At 31.7% G+C, this 19,314-nt stretch overlaps 2 protein-coding genes across 2 annotated transcripts; one reads left to right on the top strand and one right to left on the bottom strand.

Annotated features, from left to right (window-relative positions):
• Positions 1-179: 179 nt before the first annotated feature.
• Positions 180-9,962, bottom strand: LOC148310461 (uncharacterized). The gene is made up of 11 exons (XM_088258404.1): positions 9,626-9,962; positions 9,304-9,544; positions 8,576-8,718; positions 7,863-8,034; positions 5,780-5,966; positions 4,340-4,542; positions 3,007-3,174; positions 2,748-2,915; positions 2,146-2,235; positions 1,374-1,609; positions 180-724 (listed from the first exon to the last, which is right to left on the bottom strand). The coding sequence occupies exons 1-11, from the start codon at positions 9,818-9,820 to the stop codon at positions 506-508; spliced, it is 2,022 nt and encodes a 673-aa protein (XP_088114530.1). The 5' UTR covers positions 9,821-9,962; the 3' UTR covers positions 180-505.
• A 763-nt stretch (positions 9,963-10,725) lies between these two features.
• On the top strand, positions 10,726-12,961 carry LOC148310460 (heme transporter hrg1-A-like). Its single transcript, XM_088258392.1, has 3 exons — positions 10,726-11,001; positions 11,074-11,247; positions 12,048-12,961. Exons 1-3 carry the CDS (start codon positions 10,869-10,871, stop codon positions 12,206-12,208), a joined length of 468 nt encoding a protein of 155 aa, XP_088114518.1. The 5' UTR covers positions 10,726-10,868; the 3' UTR covers positions 12,209-12,961.
• Positions 12,962-19,314: the final 6,353 nt, after the last annotated feature.

The following is a 19,314-nucleotide window of genomic DNA, read 5'->3' as shown; positions in this document are numbered from 1 at the left end:
ACGGTTTTATCTGAAATTCAAAACTATTATTATACATTCAGAAACACGATAAAATAATGTAATTAATCGTTTTAAAACTTTATGCATTGTCTAAATTAAGTAGTTAGCGTTTTAGGAGTTCAGTTCATTTCGAAAATTTTATGTAGATAACGTTTTATATGCCTGAAAACTAGGCGTAATTTATTTTATATTTTTTTTGTTTATTTATATTTGTAGATAACGGTCCGTTGATAACGTACACCAAATATCTCAAAATTGACAAAAATGTAGTTAGAGCACTTTACGTAGGGCACGTCTAAAAAATTATTTTCAGATTTTTGTATATACAAGGAATCTTTAAAAGCTCTTTTGTGGGTAGAGTGTGTTAAATCTGACATTCCTTTCAGATGATAATACCCAATTGCCTATGAAAGAATGTTTGACACATTGAATATTAATATTTTAGTTTTTATTTGTGGTTTTGTTTTCCTCCATAGATAAATAGGTTTACATAACTATACAATTTTTAATGTTGAAGAGGATAGTGTACGAATCCCAAAAGTCTCGAGTCATAGGAACCTCTGTGATCAAGTCCTGCTTTCAGATCACAAGAAGGGATAAAACTGTTATCAATTTTGAACGGAGAAAACTCTTGAGGGTTTGCGTGTATCACAGACAACTGCGGGGGCGGAGTTTCTAATCTTCTAGGATGTTTGTCCAATGGAATGGACCCCGTTCGCATAATCTGAAGAATAAAGCATGCTTTTAATTAATCTGTAAATAATAATAAATAAAGGAAAAGAGAAATACTAAGTAACTATTGCAAGGATAACTTTAGGATAAATGCAGTTCAAGAAGAATCCTAAATCAAGAACTTGAGAGAGATCGGTTAACTTAGACTCTACGTTCAAATAAACACTTTAAAATAAATCCCAAAAAAGTTTATAAAAATACACGAACAATTAAATAATATGATTAAAAATTACCAAATTTTCAAAGAATATTTGACATAATCCTATGAGTTCAAAAAGATTCTTACCTTAATGTGTTTTGATAAAATCCTTTTAAAATCAAAATGCAATATGGCTTAGGCATTGAGTTCTAACTGGAACATGCTAATTCAACGAAAAGCAAAGCTAATTAGATGATATATATTGATATTGCTCAACCCGGTTGGTAACTGTTCCCGCCATTGCATTTCAGTTTTAGTAGGTTGGTACCTACTAAAACTGAATGCAAAATAAACATCTATGGCCTTTCAAAGTTATACTAAATGGAACATATATAGAGAATTTTTGAGTAGTGAAATGGCAATAGTATTTTCAGAGTTGTCTTAATGCACTCTGTGTTTTAATTAAAATCAAAATAATAATTAAAATGTTACTCCATCTTACTTTCTCCCGGGACACTGAATTCTTCCTTAGTTCAATATTTCTGTCAGACATCTCGTCATCTTTTGTTCCAGGGTCCAGTGTTGAACCATCATTTCCAGTATCGTAATGTATCGGTATTTGGGTAGGAGGATTAATGACATCTTTTGGTTCCCCGTGTGCATTTTTCATGTGAAAGTTTAAGGTTGATCGTTGAGCGAAACCGTGATTGCAAACCAGACAAATAAATGGCCGCTCTCCTGAAAGTTAAATAATCAAATCACCAGAAATGCTATTGGTTTATTAGATACAATATGTGAACGATGAATTATGGTGTATCCTTCACCAACGGTCTCATTTAAGTAAGGAACATATAAAATAAAATGACAAGGTTTAATAAATCATTAGTTTCTATCTTTCCAAAACTAAAAAAATATTAAAATATTCCTCAACATCCCGTTTCTTAGCACATTGTTTGCAGGAAACGCTTAAAAGAGTCTTTTACATAACGTTGGTAGAGAGTGGGAGATGCTTCTATGCGTTTTATTTGCTTACTTTTGGTAGAGCACAAGAGATGTTAAAAAAAATTGTACCGATCGGAATTGGGTTTGTGGTTACTTGTGACTTACTTGTTACTTGTGATTAGTTTACTGAGGGTCGGGCGGCAGACTGTCTGAGTATAATTAGAGTCGGGGTTATGAAAAAACGCCTAACAATAATGTGTTAAAATATGGTTTACAGGGTGTTATGTGAATAATCATTGAAATTTGGATTTTAATATAAACATTTAATGTACCTGTATGAGTTCGCATGTGTTCAGTCAAATTTCTATTCTTGACAAATCCTCTGTTACAGTGAGTACACACAAAAGGCTTAGTTCGTGAACCTAAAAAAATAAACGTAGAAAAAAATGAACAAAGTCTCCAAATAAAAACAAATATTGATAATATGTATGTTACGAAAAGAATTAATAACGGAGAATAAAGAAAAATGATATCATATGAGTATAATTTAAGATTTATCATTACATAAAGTCAAATTAAAAATCAAATCAAAAAACACATTTTTTACGTTACTGATGTTAACATTTTCCTGCTTTTTACAATAAAAAATTTAATTCCCATTTCATCCACGTATATTCCCATACAAGCAATTTAATTTCATAAAATATTTCATCCCCCCAGTTTTAGGGATAAATAATTTTGTCAACATTAATGTTGACAAAATGCGTCCATATGTGGCCTACATGCATTTCGTACCATAATCACAAAAGTGGAAGTAAAAAGACAAATATAGAATAAATAAGTGAACATTTATGAAGTCATTTATAAAGTTCAGTCTATTGTTATTATTCATATACGTACAAGTATTTTATTTTGGGTGTATTTTAGAGCTTACCTGAATGTATCTTAGAATGTTGCTTCAAATAACCCTGATTAGCAAAACGTCGATCGCATATCGGACAAGCAAATGGTTTGGCGCTCGAATGAGTTCTAATATGAACTGTTAATTTCCCAGCATGGGCTACTCTGTGCCCACAAATCGGACAAACAAACTTCTTTTCACCTAAATGCAGAAATAAGACAACAACAAAAATTGAAAATGAAATAACGGAACATAATTGAATATCTATGATCTAGCGGTATAACTGTTTTACCTGTGTGAGAGTACATATGTGCTTGCAAGGAGCTCTTTTTGATAAATGCTTTTGAACATGTCCGGCATACATACGGCTTTTCGCCGGAGTGTGTTCTCATGTGAATGGTCAACTCTCCACTCCTAGCCATCCTTTTGCCGCATATCGTGCATACGAAATCCTTTACGCCTGTAGACAAAACATTATATGCCTTTATAAATGAGCTTTTAACTGATCTTCCGTTATATGCATTTATTTGCATTGAGAGTATTCATGGAGTCTTTCCCAATTTTTTATCATTGAAATCTCGAATATGTTGTAACCATTTATGTAACTATACCAATATAGGGCAATTAGCTTAAACAGTGATGCTAGAGAGAAAGATATAATACAATTATCTTAAATAACATCTTTCCTGCCATGTGATAAACGGTAACTGTATATTTTTTAATATCAGTAAAAACCAAAAGCGCACAACTCCGCTGTAGTAGCATTTGGTACAAGCTGAAAATATGTTTGCCTAAGGCAAGATACATACTGACTGACAGAGTGATTGCCTCGTGAGGATACTCAACTAGTGTACGGATATCAACATAACAAAAGTATGAAAAATGTACCACCGCTGCCCAGACACAACTGTCAAAAAATATTCCCAAAAAGTTGATATTTGTACATACATATTTAGGAGCAATATATAAAACCCTTATCCGCACCCCAATGGTGCATACGGCACTACGTCATATAAACGCAGTGTTATCTTGATCATTTACACCTGAAGGAAAGGTGATCAGCCCTCCGCTTCAGGTACCAGTCCAGGGTAATATTGAATAAATATGACAGTGAAAAAATCACTTATATTTATTTTACCCCCCTTGGGAATCGAACCCGGGACCTCCAGAACGGTAGCCGGGCGTGCTGACCATTACACTACGGAGGCAGACAAAGGAGGAGCAATGGTATCATTAAAATGACTGGCTGAAGCTAAAATCTAAATAGCGCTTAAATTCGTTTAACAACTGAATCTGTAATTAATACTATCATTTATGTACACCTATTGTTTTTAGGACATGATAATGTAAGAATCCGTAGTGTAATGGTCCTCACTCTGGGCTGCCGTACTGGAGGTCCCGTGTTCAATTCCCAGGAGGGGTTATATAAATATAAGTGATTTTTTCACTCTTATATTTGTTCAATATTAGCCTGACTGGTACCTGAAGCAGAGGGCTGATCACCTTTCCCTTGTGTGTTAACGATCAAGATAACACTGCGTTTATATGATGCAGTGCCCTATGCACCATTGGGGTGCGGATGAGGTTTCGAAAAAATGATGATATGTAAGGATAATGAAACATACCTGTATGAACGGGCATATGTAGTGTCAGGCTAGCACCGTTAGTGAACGCTTTCCCGCACTCTTTACATACAAAAGGTTTTTCACCGGTGTGGATTCGCCGATGTATGACCAGATTGTTGGGCTGTATATAACTCTTCCCGCACACATCACAAACATGTGGCCTCTCACCTGTATGCGTTTTTTCGTGATACTGAAGAGGTTTTCTGTAGGAAAAATATATATATTTATATATAACCCCAGCAAAGCATTAAAAAAAACATAATATTAGTTTTATTTATTCAAATTTTCTTGCACAGTAATGTAGTATAAAGGCAGGATTATTGCTATGAAGCAATACCTTCAAATCAACCAAAAACAGTATAGTATGAATATCAGAATTTGTATCATTTAGCTGTTTGACGAGGAAATCGATATGGTTTTCTTGTATTCTAACCTCCTATTCGAACCCAATATTGCATAGAGCACCATGTCAGATTGACACAGTATAAACTTGATCACCAACTTTATGAAAGTAAGGAAATCCTGCGTTTCAGACACTTCTACCCAGGTGTAGAATATATCTAATAGAGTACAGATGACATAAGAGAAGGAACTAAAGATAAAAAACATACTGCTATGAGGTAAAGAAATTAGAGGAAGAGTATAAGGGAAAATAAAAATAGCAGCAACTTATACTAGCTTGTATCTCAAGATCAACTGTATATCGCTGGCTCAGAGTACAAATTTTCTGAACGAATCATAAGACTTATATGTATACTTATAAATTTAAATACGGGTCAAATCTTGGTATTACAAACTTCACGGGACCAAAAAAATACTTCACTATAATGAAAATTTATTACACTGGATGTATAGGATATGACAAATTTTAAATTTATTTTATCGCTATATTAAACCCACTATGATTAGAAAATTTAAATATTATTAATTAGTTATTACTATCACACTACACCCGATCTTCCAGTCAATACAATATAGGTACCTACCTACTACAGGACACAAAAATGAAACTACGATTTTCAATCTGTGAGACTATTGGAAAAAGGAAATTTATTAGCAATGAAAGAAAAGTGAACTAAAAAGCAAGTTCAAATAGGTTTTTCATTTCTGATAAAAAAAATCGGAAAATTTCTTTTGGACTTCTCAATGTTTTAAAATGAATTGTAACATCATTTTAAAATTTTGAAAAAAAAACTTCGTTATTCTGAGATCAGCTTCGCTACATTGAATTTTGGTTCAGTACAATTTATATAGAAGTTTTCCGGGGACGAATTGCAGATTCGTTATACTGGAAATTTCGTTAATTCGGTATTCGTTACAAAGAGATTTGACCTGTATATATAAAGGAAAAACCCTTTTTTATGGAATAAATAAAGCCTGCAAGAAAAAACAAAATTGTTTTATAAAGAATGTGTTACAAATACATCAATTAAATCTTACTTTTGTGCAAATTTCCTATCGCAGTAGGAACACTGATACGGTTTTTCCCCAACATGTGAGAGGCGGTGTGTGCGCAGAGTCTGTGCATCCTCAAAATGCTTTCCACACGCGCCACACACCAAATTATTCTGGGAATTGTGAACTCTACTGTGTAACCGCAAACCTCGTACGGTTGTGAATGTGCTACCTATGTGATATAAAGTGAAGAGATTAAATAAATTAATAAAACAAAGATAGTATAATAAAAATAAATTTAGAGATTTTAAAAATGCACAAATATATATCTACAACTATTACTACCATCATGCCGTTTCACTGCAGGAGTAGGCAGAAAGAGACAGTTCGCCTTCGTACTGTAATGGTCAGCACACTCGGCTACCGTACTAGAGGTCTCTGGTTCGATTTACAGGGGGTCGGGTTCAAATAAAATATAAATGATTTTACCTATTATTTATTCAATATTTTCCTGGACTGGTACTTGAAGCGGGGGGCTAATCACCTTTCCTTCATGTGTTAACGATCAAGATAACCCTGCGTCTATATAATGCAGTGTCCTATGCACCATCGGATGCAGATAAGGGTTTGAAGTAAGGAAGGCAGAGAGGGTGGAATGCAATACTCGTCTGTCCTGATATCCACTTCTAGCTTCCTTCACGCCCATACATCTAGTCACACATGCCCTCCGGTTACGTAGACTTTTGACACCACCAGATTTTAAGTTCTGGTTAATCTGGTTGTGCCAAGTCGTTTTTGGCCATCCTCGTTCTGTTGTCCCATTCACATTTGCCAAATGTACTTTCATAGTCATTCTCTCATTATCCATTCGGTCCACATGTCCATACCACCTTTATGAAGTTTTCTTAATCTTATCTTAATTTCTATTGGTCTAAGTAAACTTATACTATATAAAAAGTGAATAAGAACGTCAATCAATATGGCAAGCAAGAAAAGAAATATCATTTCCGTTGTGCAAATAAAATTGGTAATGATTATTTTATTTGAGACTAATTAAAAGTACATATAACTGGGATAAGGTTACATATCATAGGTATACTGGCAAGAAACGTTAACTCTAAAATCTAGTATTAAAATAGACTTAATAAATCATCCATAATAAATCGTTATATCCATAATAACTCTAAAATCCCTATTATTTAAATCTTTTAGCCTGAATAAAATTCAAACCCTTATCCGCACCCCAGTGGTGCATAGGGCACTGCATTATATAAACACAGTGTTATTTTGATCATGACCACATGAAGGAAAGGTGATCAGCCCTCCGCTTCAGGTACCAGTCCAGGGTAATATTGAATAAATATTAGAGTGAAAAAATCACTTATATTTATTTCACCCCCCTTGGGGATCGAACCCGGGACTTCCAGAACGGTAGCCGAGCGTGCTGACCACTACACTACGGAGGCGGACACTGAATAAAATACCCGCTATTAAACTTAAAGTTGAATTTACTTTTAAAACCACATAAATATGACATTTCAAACTACTTAGTGTATTTTTCCAATTTAGTGAACGTTGAAAACTTTTAACTTGCATCGTTACGTCAAAATTGCAGATTTTCGAGTTAACGATTTTTGCCAGTATACCCACGATATATCAAACGGGAACAGGAGTCAAGTAGGGTATCATTGCAACTATACAGGCATCAATAAATTGGTCTTTAACCTGTTTGGGAGCGTGGTCGTACATGTACAACCATACCAAACTTTCCTCAAAGGAGTATAGCAGTAGGTACACGTACGGCTGATACAAAACATGATTTATATCAAAACATGTTTAAAACATGATTTATCGATGTTTCGATAATTTTAATATAAATCATGTTTTTTTATTCCATAAAATATGCTGCTTATAGCATCGACTGATGACTCTGAGAAAACTCACTTCCCAGGTACAGTTTTGTCTGCAGAAACTCACTCCAAAACAGGTTAATATTCAAAATAATGTGAGGGAATATATTAATTTACATGGCATACTTTTGTGCAACTCGCATTAGATTAATGAACTCATACAATGTAAGCTGCTATGTAAATACAAATAAATAAAAAAAGTGACATATTATACTCACTGCAGTTAAGGCATTGATATGGTGTATTTTTTTTATTTCCTATATCCGTATCTGTTGTTACTAAATTCTGTTTAACGGCAACATCTCTCTTCAAAGTATCTTCAGCAACATTGATTAATTCAATTTCATCTTTTATTTTCGTATCTGTGTCGTTCTTACGGATGTTAGACAGCTAGAAAATATTTTTTAAATACATTTAAATGGTGACATTTTTTAAACAGATTTAGAATACAAAGATATTCATTAAATCCCCGCGTTTCAAATCTATCAAGGCATCCATACTACGTGGTATGAAATGGATGTTCTTTTTACTATTTATCAATACGTATTATTAAACATTTTTTATGTTCTGATAGTTCCTTCAGTCTTAAACATGACATTTTCAAGTTACTGTTGTATCATGTATTGCGAGTGATATACAGATATACTTTGTCTGATCACTTACAACAGCCTTTAAGATAATCAGTCTAGTTTAATCATAATAATATTTAAAAGATTTATTTGCATTTTTTAGAATATGTAAATATTATAAAGAAAGACAGACAATTTGAGTAAATTTTTTTTACAATTTGAATGTTCTGTCTCGGAAAATTATTAGATTTTTGGGTAGTGGTCAAAAACACTGCAGCACGCACGCCTCACAGATGAGCATGAGGATCATGGTTATTGGGTTTAAAAAATTAAATAAAAATTAGAGATTCGTATCAACTTACTTGGTGTGAAGGTATGTTTTCAAATGAATCACTAAGAGGAGTAACAGAATCATCATCGTAGTTTTTCTTCTTTTTTCTCTTATTCGATTGGATGCGTAAAATGCTACCGTTTTTCAGTGTATTCTTTTGTAATTTGTATCTTTCTGTTTGAAATAAAAAAAATATATGTATATATTAGTTTAATAAAAGTATAATTAAACACTTTTGATACATTTGCCAATAAGAACTCATACATAGAGGTTTCAAAAATGTCAATAATGTAATTTCAATAATGTATTGTAGGTATTATTTTTCCTAGTAGTAGCATTCTTTAACAAATTTATACAAAGTAAAAGAATTTCTATACCTACTGAAAAAAACTTTAGAGTAAGAAAATGCTAACAGAAATTAATACATGAAAGAATTCATCAAATCATAGCCTGAAAAACTACCTTAACTAAAAATTAAAGAAGACGGATCAAGTAATGAGTTGCTCTTTTTTACAGAGACTTGAGTGGTGTTTTTATACAAAAAAGTGATGAAAACATATGATCTCGCGGTTAGTGTCACGGACTCTCGAGTCAGAGTTTCTGGGTACAAACCACTGTTGCACAATTTGAAACATTTTTTTTAATAATGAGCCGCACAGGCTCACTGGAATATTATGAAATTGAAGTATTTTTGTTAATAATAACAAACACAAATATTTCTCTTTTTTTAATATAAATTAAAAGAAAATAAATTGCTACCGGATATCACGTGAGTAGAAGAAATTCCACCATCTGCAAGACCTGCAGAAGAAACAGCCTTTTCTTTTTTTATGACAATATTTACAGGATTGAAATATGCATCTCTGATTTCGGATTCTGCTATATATTTGCGCAAAATAGAATCAGCCTTTGCACATTGATTCTTAAAATCATAAGCTACTATAAGGCTCGTAATGCAGTCTTCACACAGCTTGCTAGGCAGGCCGTCACCTTGTACAATCTAAAAAGTAAAAAATGCACAATTTTATTTTGTTTTCTTTTATAAAGACCTTAATAACCTTACGAAAATATTAAATCGAACCTGCAATCCAACGAAACCGTTAAGAAATTCTATAGGGTCGAAATTCGAATGTTTAGGAGTGCAGATAAAATTATGAGGTGTAAATAATGAACTCATTTCTAATTTTCTTTTCAAACAAGAACGGCAAATATCACTTAACCCAAGAGAACTTAACTGGGATAGAATTACGTTCTCATGCACTTCGAATAAGGACATTGTACGGTAAATTCAGAAGTACTCCAATCTTCAACGAAATACAAACAAATTTGATTTTATTTTGGGTTACGAGAATAAAAACAAAAATAATCCCGAGTAGTCCATTTGCTCATTTACTTCATCTGTCAACTGTCAAAATATCAAACAAATCGAAAAACCGGTTCATCACGTTGGTAGTATTTTTATTATAAAAATTAACATGAAGATGTTTACACTGACTTCAAGCTTCATGTGATTAGCGATGTGCATGTATTCAACAAATAGCGATGATCGATTATTGATAAGTTATGAAAATTTGTGAATAATATGAAATAAAATATGGCAGAGGATAAATATTTTTTTGATATTCTATATTGCTTTGAACTGACCTACGAATAGGAGTTATAAGATTGTGGATTGTACAGTGTCATAATAGTGTAGAAAATATCGTAGGGCTCCTTGTTCTTTTCATGGCGTACGTCCATTAAAAATAAAAATTAAAGGGGAAATTAAATTTAAGCGAACAAAATTTACATAAAAAACTCTGACAAAAACTGCTACATGGAGACAGTGTTTCTACCAGGCATAGACAGGGGACTACCCACTCACTGGTTGCTTAAATGTTAATTGATTAACATCGGATCATAATTTGTTTTTTGGAAATTAAGTAACAGCACTGCTTTTTCTTAGTCTACGGATTGAAATATTTTATTTCATCCAATAATGAAGGTGTGTTAGTATTACTTTTAAATTATTTTCCAATATAGTTTGCAAGAATGTATAATTGATTCTTTTTTATTATACCTAGGTACAACGTTGTTCGTCTATATCGATTATCAGACTAGTTATTTACATCTCTAACACCCTCTGATAATACAGTTGGTAGCAACGATATTACTATTTCAGTTTGTACTGTTGGCTAACTTTGTATACAAAGTGATCAACAGTTTTGTTGAGTATTGAATTTGACATTTCCGACATATGTTGCAGTAGCTGCGGAAATAATATATTTGTCCTTAAGTTATCAACTGACGAGAGCATTGATTCCAGTTTCGTTTAGTTTTTAATAATGGCGCTGACTTGCAGTAATTTCTTCGGCGCTTTTTTCAGCTTCATCGGATTATTTTTAGGTTATTCCGCCTTCATAACGTTCACATTTGTTTATCACAACTATCATGCTGGCGTTCTTTCATTCCTATCAGGTACACATTCAGATAATTTATTTGTTTAAAAAATTGTATTTAGCAGACTTTAACAAACTTTATTGTTTGCAGGTATCTACGCGTCCATTGTCTTTTTGATGAACATATTGGATATCAAAGGTCGCATTAACCATTGGTACACAAGGGAGCATTTGAAATCCATGAGATTGTTCTCGTTTATTGGAATATTGACCGGTCTTTCGACTACCATCTGGTATCTTTTCATTTACATATATTTCAGAATACGTGAGTCTTCCATATGTTTTGTTTGTAAATCTTATCACCTCTCTAAATCTACTTTATTAATGCATTGTTCTATTTATAGTACTAAACTGGTTATTTGTTGTAATATGATAGCAAAAAATAATCCACAATAAAAAAACAGTCTCTTTCATTATTTTTAAGGTCATATTAATGCATTTTTATATTATAATGTATTTATTATAATAATAATAATAGTCAATGCTATGTATTGTGTACAAACTTAATGTTAATCTAGGTGTAATATCTAAATGCTGATTAAAGGTAATCAATAAATTACACTCCACAGAAAAAAAGAAAACGAATATAAGACAAATACTAATATAATGATAAAAAGGCGTTGAATTTATTGTATTAACTTCAGTAGCATTTTTTTTATTCAATTGCCAGAACATTATTAATACTTCATGCTAGTTATCCTTAAGGTCAAACTCGCATTAATTAAATTTAGTTGGCTTTCGTCAACGCATAGAGCATAGAGAGAATACATAGTTTTATTTTTGTTTTTTAGAATATGTATTGGAAAAATATTTTTATATTTTTTTTGTAACTCCTTTCCTTGACTTTTAATAACTCTTTTTTTTTAAAAACTATATATTTATTTCAAAGAAAAACTTATTTTTCAATACAAAAACATTATTTTAAAAATAATAATAAAACAATAACTCCAAATGTTACCTGGGTTTAAAGAAAATTAAGTTGCTATTTAACGAATACTAGGCCTTAATTTAGGGATTTAAAGTCATAAAATAAGAAAAATAATAATTTACCTTAAATTTTTTCAGCCGTTCTCCCTATTGACAGCAGCATGCTAATTCCTTCCGTATGGTCCTTCATGACGTTGAAATGGAGCGTTATTCTATTCTTCTCCACCAAGAAATATACCCGGATCATTGAAGAAGAGCAAGTCCTTTTACCTACCACCAGCGGGCGAGAGTATTATTAACTTACAAATGGAACTAACTCTAAAAGGGTGATAATTGAATGCAAATTAAATTATGATACCCTTCCAACATATTTTCAAATCTAATATGTTTATTCGAACTTATTGTTATCAACAATATACTGGTGATTAAGAGTCAACATGACCAGCCGTCTTAAAAACCATTTTGTAGGTTTTACATTTACAAATGAGGAACATAAAACTAGTTTATTATATTTTATTATTTTAAAACATTGAATAGTCTAAATATTTCATATTTTTAATTTAAAATATTTTGGTAGTGTATTTAAAATACTTAATACGTGGGGTGCGGCGTACGCGCCAGGCGCATACATCTAACATTTCCACCGGTGCGGATATAGGCGCGTATTGCTTGAAAGTGATAACAATGAGTCAAATGGCTTATTTCATATTTTTAATTATTTTAAGCATTTTGAAAATAGCTATTTATCAGCATCTCATGAATGATCGTGATATATTGAAGGCAGTGAATGTGTTAAAGACTTTTTTTTAAATGTTAAGATTATTTGGCTTATTACCATCAATATGTTTGGATGGTTATAACATTAAAATTAGTTTAAAGCTGTTGATAAAATCGTTTATTATGATATAAACCCAACAATATATGTTTAACTTGACTTTTTTTGATTGCCTGCATTTCGGAATCACTAAATGCTTACATTATATTACGTTTTATTCTGTTTGAAATAACAAGAAAGAGTTTTTGAATTTATTATTTTTACAGTATACTACTGCCTCACAAAGTCAAATGATAATTTATTGAGGCTTTCTAAAGCATTTCTTTTTTATTCCTCTAGTACTCATATCTAATATACTTTTTCACATTGTTTGCATTTTTATGCCTTTTGCCTTTAATGTTTCACAGCTCATGAATGCTTGTAATTTTTAGTTTTCTTACCATTTTCTCTACCATAATAGTTAATTTACAGAATCTCCATCGATAATTAGTGAATTTTTAACTACTTTAAAAACATATTTTCATAAAATTCAGATGACATGGGGTGTAGAAATAATATACAATTATACAACCTTTAAAATAATTTGTTTGTTAATTTTTCAACATGTTCGGGGACATTTTTTGTTAGACTTGTCCACTTTTAAGTACTCTTACTCATGTCTTCACCAAATGAAGTAAATCAATCCATAATAAAATTAGTGACGGATTCGGTAATATCATTTACCAAATCTTATCCGGGGTATCCAAAAAAGTAAAATGTTGTATTCATTACTTGGATCTTATGAAGTAAATTATATACATAGTACCAAATTTTTAAGCACCTCTATTTTTCAAATATCAGTCACTTGTGTATATGGACATATTATTGTATAACTAATTTTTAGACATTTTGAATCTAAACATATTTTTAAATAGGGACATAATACCCTTTCCCTTCATATGAATGCTTGGGTTTTATGTCAGTTAAAACCGTCTTTTCTGTACTGACTGAAGTTTGGTTGACAATTATAGCTGCCATTTATTAAATAAGAGACATAAATGTGAATGCTTTAGCAATTATAACCGTGAATGTGTTAAGCTTTATCGCTCACTACGAAATTAATGTGTTATGTTACCATTTGTTCCTAGTTAATTTACTATATTTTAGTCGATCTAAGTGTACTTAATAAGGTTTTATTTTAAACACAATTTGTTTTTAAATTGCTGTTCGTCCACTGCAAAAATGATCCATGTTTTCCTGATCTCGACTCCAAGTAACCAGATTAAATCTAAATTTTCATTTTCACACTGATTGCTTTGCGTAACAATCTTTGTAAAGTGCCCTTGAGGTGATTTTTCACAAAAAAAGGCGCCATAAATTGGCCATTTCATTTATTATTATTATCAGTTTTACATAGGGCTTGAAAAATTTCCCTTAAATTGGTAAAAATGTAAAGTAAATCTTTTTTACCAATAACCATGGTGTAGAAAAATAAATATTTCGCATTATATTATAACTAAAACAACACTAGTAATTATAACAAGTATTTGACTAGGTATCTGTTAAATAATAGAAACGTCACAAAACATAAATCATAGTTCTGATTTGCGACACCTCCAAAATAGAAGTGGTCAGACTGTACCTTTACGATATTTAGTTCAAATTATCTCACTATGGAGGTGGAAATAATTATATCTCTTATTTGTTAAGAATATCATAGTTTAAAGTTAAGCTAAATTTGACTCTTGATCTATGTTCGTTATTACACCTGAGAAATTACCTAAAATTCTAGGTAAACAAGCTAATGAAAAATTAAGCCATATTTAATGATTCACTGAAAATTTCCCCTAGCCTTATTTTATTTATGTACATACTACACATATCATTTTCTGATTTAAGAGAACAAAATTAATTAAATTTTGGATTTGTTTAATATCGGCAATACTATAAATTGCACGCCACTATTTACACAAGGTAACTTATACATACCTGATTCTCAACAAATATCAATCTTGTGAGCGAACAGTAATATCAAGAAGTTAGACATAATTAGGCTTTTAATTTTGGGAGAATTAATTTTCATGTAATGTACATTCTTATCATTATGTATTAAATGTCCTCGGCTATTTCAAAAGAGAAATAAAAACATTTTATTAAATACATACTAGTCACTACCAAAAGAAGATCAATTTTTTTTAAAATAAACCCGTATAAAGGTATCGGGCTATTTTATTCTACAATTTGAGATTGTGCCAATTGCAGAGAGTATTGTATGTATTAATAAAATAAATAAATACACAAAGATATATTTTTACTATTCATACTTTATTACATTGACACTTGGAAAATTCAAGGATTCTTGGATCACTGAATTTTATCGCCCTTGGACACTCTAATGAGTGCCTCGAAGTGCATTTTTTTATAGGTCATGCATATATTTATTTTGAATAAATTTACCAAAAATATTTGCACCTAGCGATCTTTTGCCAGAAAAGGGTTGACATATTATTGTAGTAAGCTTAAAAGAATATTCACTTATATGTAATTATTTTTTTATTATTATATTTGTAAGGCAGTGAGATTATAGATGTTTTGCAATTTCCATTACTAATTTGGAAGATGAAAAGAGTTCAAAATTGATATTTTTTTAATACAAATTGTCTATTAGGTCCTCTAAATAGTAAAATGCAGTATTTTGATATCTGCTGTCCTTTGTAGAAAATGGCACATCCAATTTTATTAAAAATTAAAAGCAACCTCTTGCTAACAATGTCATTACATTGGATCATAACTTTAAATGTTTTGAAAATTGTCATGTAAGAATTTGGAAATTCGGTCAGATTTTTCTATTAAATTTTTCTGGTCATTATTATTAATTATAATTAAGATTTCTACAACTTTTTTCGTATTAGAAATTTATCACATATTTCTGTTTACACATGAATATTAAAGGAACTATTTTTGTTAAGTGCCAATCAATTGATTTGTCCAAGTCTAAGCTGGGTATCCGCCATGTTAGTGAACTGTAACTTCTACAATGGAGGTGTGCTTGCAAAAACAATGAAAATGTGTATTTGCAGTTTTCACCATTGTTCACTTATGATTAATTTAATCACAGATAATTTTCCAAAAATGGAGCACAAATCATTAAGTGATATAAAAATATTAAAGCCTTCCAAAATATCTACACATTTTTGTATACTTGCGCTTACTTCAAGTGCTTTCTCATAGAGTAATTAGTATTAAGAAAATTATATTCCATTTATTCCAAAAAAAAAATATTTTTAAATATTAATTATGTATTTTAATTATTATACTACTTATCAAAGACAATGTTTATATCAATCATAAACTTTGACTGAACACACTATGAAATGTCTAGTGTTTATTTAAATTTAATAAAGATTTATCTCAAAAATTGTTTGTTTTAATAAATGCACTTTTAATACATTACCTTCTGTGATTCTTATAACTTTAATATAAGGATGCTCTTTTTAGTTTTAAATAAATAAATAAATAAATACATTTATTATAAGTTATAAAAAGTTATTATAAGTTATAAAAAGAGAAGTATGCTAGAGTAAGGCCAATCAAGCAAAGGTGAAATAAAAAGGGTACATAATAATAAATTTAAAAAAAAACCAACAACAATGACTAGAGGATGTACAAACTTGTGTATTGTCCTAGTAGTATGGCAATATCCTTCCAAGCAATGCCAATATCACTATTAATGAATCCGCATTTTACCAATTTTTAACAATGTGGTAAAAAAGCCAAAAATGTTGAATATTATATTTCTTTAATCCGGCCATACTCAACCTGCGGCCCACGGGCCGCATGCGGCCCGCCAAGCTTTTTTGTGCGCCCCCCAACACATTTATTATCAGGAACATGATTTACAAAATCTGGCATTCTATAAATATGGAATCATATATCTTGAGATTTATTTCGACTTTGACATACAGACATGGAAACCCGAAGAGGATGGTCGTTGTCGTGTCAACATCAGATCTGGTATAAGAGTGTTGCTACTGCACACGCTAGATTTATTCCCAAAAAACAAACATTTAACAGACAAATATGCGCTCTATTATTATTCTGTTTTGGTCATATTTTTATAAATCTCAAATGGTTTTCCAAAAAAACGGAGGTGGTGGGTTTCATGATATTTTTTGTCATACCAGTATAGTGTTGCGGCCCGCATAGCTTTACAAATATATGTATGCGGCCCGAAGAAAAAAAAGGTTGAGTATCATTGCTTTAATCAGTCATTTAAAATTATAGATATATCATTACAAAGCTGGTTTTGTTATAATATAAATGGATTTATGATATCAATTATTAAATTCGAACTTCAACATCTCAAAAATACAGTTTTGCACATTTTAACTTTAGCGTTGACCTATTATGAGGATGTTGGGTGTTACAGCAAACTAGAATCAACCAATATTGAAATTATATGTTATTACAAACTTGACAGTTTTTCACAAATATGTCATAACCCCTTCACTGGATGATTTTAGTTTTCCTTCCAATACCTTGGATAAGTATTATATAAGGCTGAAAAAATTCAAGAAAATGTAAAATCAATTTTTTTTGTAGTATTGACCCTAACATCAAATTATATGTCAAAACAGTTGCAAACACTGTTAGAGCACAAATTGTCTGTATACTGTTTTTTCGTCTCCCAACTATAGAACAATAGTTGGTAAAAATTGCACTAGATTTTTTTTTTACATAAAAATACTCATTTGACTCTATTATATGGGGCCAATATAAGGAACCAATATATAAGCAATCCCACCAGTCAGGTACATTTGAAACCGTGCTTACGCAGGTAATTAAGATTTTTCGTCAAACAATTCAATGATAAAAAATTTCATGTTTGTTGAAATTGAAAATAAGTGTTTCCCTCTTTTGTTGTCCAGCAATCTGTAGATGCTGAGTAGGATCCTCATCATGATCTGTTACAATATCATCTTCCGATACATTGTCCGTGACAATTTCCATATCATTTTCAATTTCATCTAGATTTTCCTCCGGATCATCATTGTAATAAATCTTTATATTGTGAAGTACTACACAGCTGTATATAATTTTGGCAGATTTGATCGGATCATAATGCAAGATATTTTGTTTCAGAAGGCACCTGAATCTACATTTAAGGGCTCTAATCGTACGTTCTGCGATACTCCTAACAGCAGCGTGCCTTTGATTGTAACAACTCTCCGGTGTGCCTTGGACTGCTCCCGCTACCGGCACCATCAGCCAAGGCTCCAATGGATACTCCGAGTCCCCTATTAAATAAGGAGAAATTGCAGGATTGTTATCGTATAGTTGGCGTAAATGTGCCCTGATATGTGACGTCACCCAGATTTCAGAATTTTCTACTGACCCGGGAAATCGTGCGTTAACACCTATGATTCGGAGCGAGGGATCAATAACTACTTGGACATTTACAGAATAAAAGCCTTTACTGTTATAATAGGTTGCTGCCAAGTACGCAGGGTTATTTGAAGGCGGCGATATAATTGCAACATGCATGCAATCTATTACGCCGATTGCTCCGGGCATGTTATAGTCTCTTTCAAACGCTTCCTGTATACGGGATATCTCTTCAGTAGTGTGCGGGAAATGTACCCAGAATTCCAGTAAGTATTTGTAGATAGCTTCGCAAGTTACGTCGATGCATCTGCTCACCGACGGTTGGCTCATGCCGAAATTTATGCAGCCCGCAGTCTCCAATTGGTAACTTCCGTGCCCGAAGAAATGTAAAGACACTAATATCTTTAACACATTTGGAACTGAACTTTTATTTTTGCAGATTGGTAAATGTGGTACTAGGATATTTATCACATAGGTGGCTGCGCTTTTGCCCAGTCGGAACAGTTTTTTGAATTGTCGTTCCGGCATCTCCATAACATTTTGCGCGTCTCGCAGCATTTTTTTCTGTAGCCGAACATTTTGCCTGCAACAAAAAAAAATAATAGGGGAAACAATGTTGTTTAAAATGTGCCATTTTTTATCAAATATTATATCGTAATGGATTATTATATCTTGATATAATTTTGATAGAAATAATTCACGAATAATAAATTAAAAAATTAAAAAAATTATATACGTATTCTGTTTCTTTTCCAGTTCTTCTTGAAGAAGTTGTGCTACTAGTTCACTTATTAAACTATCCATGTTATCTGAGGATTTCTGAAACAACTGATATTATCGCGATTTTAACCGTGATGCACATTTTTTAAAGCAATACTTAAGCTCTTTAATCACAATGATCGTATCAATTATAATTCAATGTCCGTTTGCCTTTTTCGATTTTAAATGCTAATCATATACAAACACGAACCAAAATGACAGTTGACAGTTGACAGCTGGTGATGGGAAGGTTGCCACTCTTGTAAATAAGCAGTTTATCCAACCTCATGAAAAAGCAAAATGGAGGGAAAATTCGATTAGTAGGTAGGTTTAGTCATTGACATCTATGTCTAGGGGTCTATTACAAAAGCACTATCTACGTAGATGAGTCAAGTGTAGACCTTTCTTTAAAATAAAGCTTTAAAATGTTATTATATAAAATAAAGTTGCTCAGTCTGGTTAAAAGGAAAAAAAAGATTCTATTTAAATTAACAGTATGCCAGTAAC

This window comes from Brachycentrus maculatus, unplaced genomic scaffold (assembly GCF_059751285.1).
Source record: "Brachycentrus maculatus isolate JH-2025_06_01 unplaced genomic scaffold, ASM5975128v1 h1tg000095l, whole genome shotgun sequence".
Lineage (NCBI taxonomy): Eukaryota > Metazoa > Arthropoda > Insecta > Trichoptera > Brachycentridae > Brachycentrus > Brachycentrus maculatus.
This window is presented reverse-complemented; position numbering and strand designations above follow the sequence as displayed.